Source organism: Oncorhynchus mykiss, chromosome 4 (genome assembly GCF_057628025.1).
Source record: "Oncorhynchus mykiss isolate SJ-2025 chromosome 4, ASM5762802v1, whole genome shotgun sequence".
NCBI lineage: Eukaryota > Metazoa > Chordata > Actinopteri > Salmoniformes > Salmonidae > Oncorhynchus > Oncorhynchus mykiss.
In genome coordinates this window covers 46,092,493-46,102,899 of record NC_143025.1, presented here as the reverse complement: position 1 = coordinate 46,102,899, position 10,407 = coordinate 46,092,493, and the positions used below count along the sequence as shown (strand labels likewise).

General features: G+C 43.2%; 1 protein-coding gene across 1 annotated transcript; it reads right to left on the bottom strand.

Annotated features, from left to right (window-relative positions):
• Nucleotides 1-1,262: 1,262 nt before the first annotated feature.
• Nucleotides 1,263-9,629, bottom strand: LOC110521879 (proline-rich transmembrane protein 2). Its single transcript, XM_021599815.3, has 5 exons — nucleotides 9,315-9,629; nucleotides 5,771-6,022; nucleotides 3,810-4,096; nucleotides 3,387-3,519; nucleotides 1,263-2,708 (listed from the first exon to the last, which is right to left on the bottom strand). The coding sequence occupies exons 2-5, from the start codon at nucleotides 5,937-5,939 to the stop codon at nucleotides 2,692-2,694; spliced, it is 606 nt and encodes a 201-aa protein (XP_021455490.3). The 5' UTR covers nucleotides 5,940-6,022; nucleotides 9,315-9,629; the 3' UTR covers nucleotides 1,263-2,691.
• Nucleotides 9,630-10,407: the final 778 nt, after the last annotated feature.

Here is a 10,407-nt window from a genome sequence, read left to right as displayed (position 1 = left end):
GCCTTTCTATGGTAGCTAGTCTAGCCTTCAAGGGTGGTTCGGAGGAAGGGCTTCAAAACGGTCGGGTGGAGCAGAGTCTCAAAATAACAAATTGACATGGATTATTCTGGACTACTCAAACAAATCTAAGTTAAAAAGTCAACTTTGGACGTGAATATCATGTGTCATCATGGCAAATAAATATGCATATTATTTATTTACAATGCGCTGCACAAGTCAACGAGCCTCTCAGCTACATAAAGATGTCATTGGTGTAAAAGCATTAGAGTTAACCCATCCTCCATTAAACTCCTAAGTATAACAAACTGTAAACGATACTGTAAACATGCACAGGGGACTGGGCTCGGGAAGTGAAGGGAATGTGTGTGCCAAGTAGAATATGATACCTTTAAACTGAGTGGGAGGGGACTGACTCACCTGCTTCTCCCTAAAACAGCATCCAGGGGCAGACACACACGCACACTCTTAAAGACTATCTTACACACACACACACACACACACACACACACACACACACACACACACACACACACACACACACACACACACACACACACACACACACACACACACACACACACACACACACATATACATACACACACACATACATATACATACATACATACACACACACACACACACACTGCATTTCTCTCTCACACTCTTTCGCTCTCTCTCTCTCTCTCTCACACACACCGACAGAGCACTTAGCCGGAGTCAAGCCAAAGACTGCCTGGCCCCTACTGTACGTGGCTTGGCTCACATTCCAGGCTTTGGCACAGTGACACACTGACTGACTTCCAAAGGGAGAAGAGGTCATTCTGCTTTGTGAATAACAACCAGACAAGGGCAAACACTAAGCACATACTGACCACCGTGACCAGCTGATACTGACCACGGTGGAGAAGGAGTACCAACTGACCAAATACCCCAGCAAGGTATTTGCATAGAATTTTAACAAAAGAGGCAACCATCAAAGATAATGACTACATATTAGAGAGGTGAAAGGTAAAGTGGGTAATATATTTGCAATACTGAAGGGAGAGGAATGGATTCAAACTGACCAGAGATGGTAGACTATGTTTAGAACTGTGTAAATACTGTCAAGCAGGCTGTCATAACATTGTTGTTGTGTAATTGTGAGATACATGGCTCCCTTGCAAAAGAGACCTTGGTCTCAATAGGACACCCTGTTAAAATAAAGGTCAAATTAATAAATAACGTTACCAATAAATGGTGGATAATATGGTGGTAGATACTGGACAGTCTTTTTTTTGTGTTTATTCTGTACCCAGCTCTGGTACGTTTGTTTTTCCAGTCTAGTATACTCAGCATCAGTAACAAGCAGCACACCATCTCTCTCTCTCTCTCTCTCTCTCACACACACACACACACACACACACACACACACACACACACACTCTCTCTCTCTTTGCCACCATCTGTGCCAAACAAAGGACTGCAGCCCATGCAGCTATTCCCAATCCTCCCCTCCCTCTCTCCCTCTTCTCCTCTCCTGTTCTTTATCTCCCTCTTTCTCTCAGCCAATGAGAATCAGTCATTCTGACACTATGTGTATGGATGATTGTGTGTGTGTCCGTGTGTGTGCATGTGCTCGGGGGGGGGGGGGGGGGGTGTAAGATAGTGTGTTTGAGAGTGCATATGAGTTACCAGCCCAGCCTCAATCCCAAACCCAGAGTGGCTCATTCTCCCCAGATTCCAGTTATTTTTAAATGAAGACGATGAAGCAAAGAGATGGAGACCCCAGGTTTGTCCCTAAATTAAAGTACAGATGGTCCCATCTGTCTCTAACTCCTCCTCCTCCCTCCCTTCACAGAAAATAACAATGGTTTTGGCGTCACAGTTAAAAGGATCCCTTGGTTGTGTTACAGAGGTGTGGACTGACTGAATATGAATGATTCAGTGGAAGGAAATAATAACATTACAGAGAAAACCAGATGTCCTTTCCGGCAACAACAGAGACACTTTGTGTTTTGTCACATTGGAACAGCCTGGGAGGAGCAGCCTGGGAGGAACAGCCTGGGAGGAGCAGCCTGGGAGGAACAGCCTGGGAGGAGCAGCCTGATCCCGGAAAATCATGCAGAGACTTTAAATACATTCTGAGACTCAGGCAACCAGGAGATCATGGCATCGTTGACCACAGTTAGACTCGTTAGACGCATCTCTCTCATTCAGAGGAACCAGTCTGTTTGTCGCTGTCTATCCTACCTCAGTGTTGTTCTACCTGACGCCTTCGACCTTCGGAGTGATGGTGGCAGCCAGTGACGGGTGGTCAAAAAATAGGTGGGTCCTGTAACTCCTGATCACCGTTGACGGTCAATAAAGTAACGCCCCCTATACTTTCAATGCATTTGTCTGCAAAAGATGGATAAACACAGGAGCAAAATGTGTGTAAACGACATTTACGTACGTTTACCCTGCACTACACCACTGGGGGCAGGTGTAGGAGGTGTAGGAGGTAGAGGTGACGGACTTGTCTATCTGTTTCAGAGAACATATTACAGGCCATACATGATAGTGCAGCAAAAAAGGGGTCCAAGGGGTATGCTGTAGGTTGCAGGCGCTTTTGTAGAATAGTGTTTTGATCGTAGGAGAGGGGAAAAGTCTGGTTGGGATGGTTGTTGGTGTGCTGTCTTGCGATCTTGCTCCTGGTTTCCATGGTGACCCTCAGGATTTTATTATACCTAATAATAAAGAGAAAGCACAAAGGGTGTTTGCAAAAATGTCATCAATAATGTTATATAGTACAAACACTGAAAACGGTCTAACTCAAACCAGCCACAGATGGACGCAAATTAAGAACCAGACACATCAAACGCAGGTTGGCATTTATTGGGATGAATCTTGTCCTGGAGGCAGGTCTGCAGGGTGGTCACTAGCTGGCCAAGCCACAAAGTCATAAACTCAGATTTTAAACCCACACCCAGGCACCGACCTCCTGGGGCCCCCCACCCCTCCCAATGATATTGTTGGCCCCCAAACCCAAAATAAAATAAGAAATAATAATAATTTGGTTGGGGGATTGAATCCGATCGCATTTGTAGACAATGCAGCTTTTAAAGGCAATGATCCATCGATCGCATTAACGGTAAACTCGGCATATGTCGACTTAATAGGAAATTACCTTTAAATGGAGCGTTGTTGACACAATCAGATTGAATCCCAGCCAATATGTGGGAAAAAAAACTAAACAAAGGTACAACAATGGGCACTAACCTAACCAACCACCAAAAATCAAGCACAAACATGACCAAAAGCAAGACAGAACACACACAAACGAACAGACAAAAGCTGCAAGTAACGACAGACACAAAACGGCACCACAACAAGAACTTGAGAGCTCAGCCACTTTGACCACTCACTTCCCCAGTTTAAGACGATGGCTGCGATGATGATGATGACCCCGCCAACTAGTGAAACGATCGACAGCACCATTGCGTTCCGGCCCAGACGCCGCGCCCCGTCTACGTTCCCCAGCTGCAGGCTGTTCCTCGACTGGAGAATAGGGTGAAATGTTATTGATTAGGTTACAAAATGCTGGTTAAAACACACTGTGAAGACAAAAGATTTAAAGCAGTGGGAGGCAGTCCCATCTCTTTTGACCAGAACATTGGCCATCATTTTCTCTTCATTTCCCAGCAGGTGATCACTAACACACAAGCGGCCAACCACTGTTTTTTAGCTGTTCTTCTTTGTGGTGTTTCTTAGATATCACATGCACGCACGCATTCCTTCACAGACAACACTTACAAACCACATGTCAAATACTTCAAAGTTCCACTCGCCATAACAGAGAAGACGAGAGCCACGATGTTGATGGGCCACAAGGGGCAGAAGCAGGACAGGATGGCCAATATTAGGTAGTCTCTAGGGGGCTTGCCGTCGTCTTCCTCTGTCACGGTGCTGGGCTGACGGCTGATGGAAGGCCTGGGAGACCCTGCCCCATGACCCAGCAGGGACCCAGAGCGGCTTCCTTTCCGCGCCCGGCCATTGGTTGGTTTGGCGTGTTGCAGTCGCTTTGGGGACGAGATGGAAGATGTGGGTGAGGAGTCGGCAGCACACATTCCATTACCTGTAGTAGGGTGGGTAGAGGGAGGCAAGGAGAGGGAAGGAGGGAGGAAGAAGGAACGAGAGAATGTCCTCATTGTTTCGTCACCAAAATCGAGAATCCTGACATTATTCAACATTTATAGATGGGTTGGCTGGAAGGTGTGTGTTGTTATGATTCTGAATGGTCAGATAACTAGCAACAGTGCCAAGAAGCTGCCATTAGCAATGCACATGCCCACCTGAGGATCTGTCGTTTTCAGCCATCTATTTCCTGTGTTTTGAGTGGTGCAAAATCTACTTGTCACTTAAATCTCGCTGGATTGATTGCTTTCATATTTCTACTGACTGTACACTGTAACGTTACTGCATAATTGTAGCTGGTTTACTAACGCGTTAGTTATTTTAGCTATGTTGACTATGATGTTACTTTAGCTAATATGGTGACAATGATGTAGGCTGTGTGTAGCGTTTATAGTATGGTTTGGCTTGGAAAGGTTTTTTCGCCTGGTAAGGCGAAGGGAAAAGGTCAGAGGAGGAGAGCAAATAGATGTGAGAAGGAATAATCCGTGGCTGTTATGAAAGTGAACTGTGTTTACGCGTGATCAGGGTGTATTAATTCTGCAAATTCTGTTAGAAAATGTTTCTTAAACGGAACAAAATGGGGATAAACATACTCTGGTTTGCAACTGTTGGACTAATGATTACACCCTATATCAGCTAGATGCAGGCAAGAGTGTGCAAGGCGGTATTGAATGGTTCACTGTCTGTCCATGTGATACGGTCTGTCTCCTCAAACGTTTCTCTCAACCTGTGTGCACCTACATTGTAAACTTTCATTCATAGACTAGGTATTGGTATTGGAAAAATTAGAGTATCATGTAGTAGCCTAAACCTATCGCTGTTACATTGAACTGGGTGAATGGAATATAAATGACAATAGAATGTAATAGAAATAAGGCCATGCTCATGATGACACTGACCGCCATTGATGTATAGATAGGTGTAATCTAGAGCTCTCTCTCTTGCTTCTCCTTCATTTTGGAAGAAATTAATTAGTTCAAAACTGTTCTAGAGCATGTTGATTTTTAATCTGAAGGTATCCCTTTATTGACACACTTGTTGAATTATGCTGCACAACCTGACAACAACAGTAATTAATCAATATATTTGTACAATTCTCAAAAGGCTCTGAAACCCCTTACAAAAACATACTGCAGTCAGAGTGCAGTATAATTGCAAATACTGCGTCCAAAGTACCACAGTTGATTGCAGTTACTGCACTTTCTTTTTTCTAAGGGCACAAGGGATTGACATATTGTCTGGTCAAGCCAATAACCTAAATTGACTTTTAGTTTGGGAGAGGATGCAATTGAAAGACTAGAGAAGGGAGGTGGGGATTGAGCCATTGAAAAAATAAAGGGTGCTGAAGAGAAGGCATCTGTAAATCACGCATCTATCTTAAGTGATTCCTGGACAGACAGGGCCAGACACTCAGGGAAATGAGAAGGGGAAGTGAGGGGACAGCTCTAGAACACAAACATTCATAGAGTTATAGATCACAACAACTGAGATGAGCTCAAAGTGTTGAGAGGGGTGTTAATTGTAAGTTGGGATGGATAGGGTTGAGAAGAAGGAGAGGGTGGAAGGGGGAGGGTGGAGGACGATATATGGGGGAGGTTGTCTAATATTTATTTACTGGTCTCCATCTTCTCGCTGATTACTGCCAAGTGGTCTTTGGATTCCGATTGGCTGGAGTCAGGGGCTGTCTCTTGGTGCTCAGCGCTGGTTGGCTGGGAGGTGATGGTCTGCTCCGGCTGCTGTTCTCCCTCCGCTCCACTGTGGGCAGCATTGGTGTTGGAAGACATGGCGGAATGCGGACAATGTTGTTTCACTGGTAGTTTGGGCCTTTTTGATGATTGGTCTTGATTGGACGTTTGATCTTCTTCAACTGAAATGAACGGGGGAAATAGGGAACATAATACAATTTACTGTTACTTGCATTATGGTGTTATCAAATTACCAGTTTGTTAGTATGGAAGTCGTACAGCTCCTGCAATGTTCTGATCAACCATACCATATACTATAGACTATTGTGTATAAACATTTTATACAGGTATACCAGGAACCAACCAGGAAGCTATGGCTTTCTTCATTGGGGGACTGCTTAGATCAAACTTGACATTTTACCAAATCGTAGTCAGCTAATCATCTGAGGGGCGGGTCAGCAACATCCAGGGACCATATTGGAAGGAAACTGCTCAGGAAACTGCTCAGCCAATGGTGACTTTAAAACAGTTTATTGGCTGTGATAAGGGAAAACTGAGGCTGCATTAACATTGTAGTTACTCCACAACAGTAACCTAATTGACAGTGTGAAAAGTCAGAAGCCTGTAAAGAATACAAATATATATTTTTTAAATGCATCCTGTTTGCAACAAGACACTAAAGTAATACTACAAAAATTTGGCAAAGCAATTCACTTTTTGTACTGAAGACAAAGTGTTATGTTTGGGGCAAATCCAATATAACACATTGCTGAGTACCACTCTCCATATTTTCCAGCACAGTGGTGGCTGCATCATGTTATGGGTATTCTTGTAATTGTCAAGGACTAGGGATAAAAAAAATGTACGGAATGGAGCTAAGCACAGGCAAAATCCAAGAGGAAAACCTGGTTCAGTCTGCTTTCCACCAGACACTGGGAGATTCACATGTCAGCGGGACAATAACCTAAAACACAAGGCAAATATACACTGGAGTTGCTTACCAAGAAGACAGTGAATGTTCCTGAGTGGCTGAGTTACAGTTTTGACTTAAATATACTTGAAAATCTATGGCAAGTCCTGAAAATGGTGGGCTAGCAATGATGAACAACCAGCGCTTGAAGAATTCTGAAAAAAATTATGGGCAAATGGTGCAAAATCCAGGTGTGGAAAGCTCTTAGAGACTTACCCAGAAAGACTCATAGCTGTAATCACTGTCAAAGGTGCTTCTACAAAGTATTGACTCAAGGGTGTGAATACTTAAATTAGCAAACATTTCTAAAAACACGTTTTCAATTTGTCATTATCGGTTATTGTGTGTTGATGGCTGAGAAAAAAAATGTATTTAATCCCTTTTGAATTCAGGCTGTAACACAACAAAATGTGTAATATGTCAAGGGATATGAATACTTTCTGAAGGCATATACTGTAGGGAATAGGGTACCTTTTGGGATGTAACCAGTATGTCCATAGAGACAACTGCCAATAAACATTGTACCTGCTCTGTTAATAATACACTGTTGCCAGTAGCAACCGACTGACTGACAGATGGGAATATCTTTCCACATAGGTATGACAGCCTCTGGGAATGTGATAGATGTTCTTCAAAGAGAGGACATTTTTTATTTGGTATAATTTCGTTGTGTGACTGATTTTACTAATTGCATTAGTACTGTACAAAGTGGACTATTTGATAGATTCCCCGCTCCCCCTACCCTGGGCTTCCAGTGGGGAGACCTGAGGTCAACCTATCCCCTCCCCATCTCCATCTCCTATTTCTGAGTGGGAGACCTTCCCAACCAGTAGCCTGCCTAGCTCACAAACTAGAATCAGGGCGCCTACTCTGATAAGGTTAATTGACCCACACCACAGTCCCACACGGTGACATGATATCATTGACGTGACTTGCAAACCGGCAAGAGGCTAGACACAATACTGCGAATATACAGTTTCATAGACATACTGTTAAATTTTTTGGGGTTTGTGCGAAATCGTTAAGAATAATATTAAACCAGTCTGCACACCACCAAGGTGACTTGGTTTAGTCTCGACTCTTTGTTGACAGTGTTGGGGGATGGGTAATGTATTGAAGCTCGAGTGCCAAATCAACACAATTTTGTTTCTATTTGTCTTTGGTTACTTATTTTGATATTTGAGTCTTATTTCTGTATATTTCTTATAGTTTTAAATGTTATAATTATTTATTTGTGTTGTTCCAAATGTCTGAATAAAAATTACAGTTAGTGCAGAATGGCACAGGGGGTTTGAAGTGGGGGGTGTGCCCAGGAAGTCATACAAGCTAAAACCGCCACTGGTTGTTAGAGTATACTGTGTGTATCCATTTGGGCTCAACATAGCTCCATCTAAGAATTTGTTCTTAACTGACTTGCCTAGTTAAATAAACGTAAATAAAAATCTGAGAGCTGCTACATTTCTCCAGCTCCATCCCTACGCTTTATCGAAAAACCAAATGGCTGGTCTGCAGCTTGGCTGAAAACTAATTAAGGATGTACATGTCATTTGTAAAAAGGTTTCGGCCTCGCTAAAAGGAGTTGTTGAGTCATCAAATCTAATCTAAGTACCACCCAACCCACTTTACAAAGATGAATGTTGTGAAAATATGAACTTCTATGGGAAATGTAATGGGTATTATAATAAATATTGTACATTATGATGACATTTAAATATAATGACCTGCCATTCATGCAGGGAGTGAGACTGACATAGTAGAGGAGATGTGGTTAGAATGAAGAGGGGATGGAGGAGAGAAGGGAGGGGAGGAAAGGGGGATGAGCACATCACGGAAAAGGTGATCTTGGCACACCTAGACCTGTGTGTGTGTGAGAGTGTGTGTGTGTGCGCGAGAGGGATGGAGTGGAATATGGAGAAGGACTTGCGGTGAATTGCACATATAATTCAACAAAAAAAGCAGGAACACTGTAAATTCCAGCAAATTCTATGTAAAGATGATAAATTATGTATTACAATGCTACGTGACTTATGCAGACTAACATAGATCTGTTTGGAAAACAACTGAATGCATAATAAAGATGCCTACAGACATACATGCATGGCTGCCTTACACACACACACACACACACACACACACACACACACACACACACACACACACACACACACACACACACACACACACACACACACACACACACACACACACACACACACACACACACAGAGAGAGATAAATACACATGCACCCTCTCCCTGCCCTGCTTGGTCTTTCTCTCATGTACAGGAGTAAAATACAGAATGAACAAATTACTGGTGCATTCTCTCTCACACACAGACACATGCGCGCGCGCTATTGTCTGCATGCACACACAATGATGACACACCCACTTCAAACCACACATGCAGTGCATACTGTACACTACAGATAGGTTACTGTACACCACAGAGAGCAAAATATGAACTAAATCACATAGAAACCGCATGCTATCCACCTAGGCCTACCTGATCTTATTGAGTGACATGAAACATTATCCTTAACATTTTGCTTTTCTTGATCGCAATTCCAAATATTACTGTAAATTGCAACGTGTAGTAAAAAAGAGAAAATATGACAAGTTCAGTAGGCTACGATTAAAATCTCCACCCAGAATTCGTCGAATTGTCTTTTTCTTTTGATACAGGCTATGGTAAACGGTAACGGTCAAATTAGGCTACAGATCACGCCGGGGGATGTCAAATTGCGCTCGTGTGCTTGCTATGTTGCTACCTCATCATCTCGCTCTCTCTCTCTCTTTTGTTCAACGGCGCTGCAATATTGAGGAGAGGGAGGGGGAGACAGGAAACTCCTATGCCCGGAGGCGGGTAGAAAGGAGGGGAGAGAGGGAGAAGTCGGCGCAGCACATGCAATAGGATGCTTTCGCTCGCTTTTCTCTCTCACCCCGCGTACCCTTACTTTTTTTTCTCTCAGGGTCTATTTTGCTGATGGGGAAATAGTAGACCAACGCGCCACTTGCGCCGTCCACATACCAATTTAGCTATGCATACTGCCTCAAGCATTCCTTTGTCGCTGGTTCACTGACCAATTTATGTAGGTCTATGTTTATTCCTAGGGGTCATGTGAACCAACCATCATGTGGTCAATATTGTTGACAGTATTCACCAGCAATTGAAAATACAGTGCATGCTTGGTTATTATTTGGTCATTTCTGCCCCAATTTTGCTCATCGCACCTGAAGTGGAGTCATGAGGGATACTTTAACGAAGTGTTGCACGCTAGCGACGCCCTGTGGACAGATTGTACACACACCCAACACAAACAGAAAATAGCGTAAAATGACCTATCTCCTGTATGTAGTGGGTCTTGTTGCGCTTTGGACAAACAAAACATTTGATCACGTTATCAGCTACCTGCAACTAAAACACATTTTGTTCTACGTATTTTACATGGCCAAATATGCATTGGGATGGTCGGGAATAGACCAAATGGAGTAAAAATCTGTGCCAAAATATCCAGTGGTCTTCTAATAAAATGTAATCACTATAAAGTCATTGATTAAAAGGTGCAATCAGTAATATTTGTAATGTTCTCCAATGG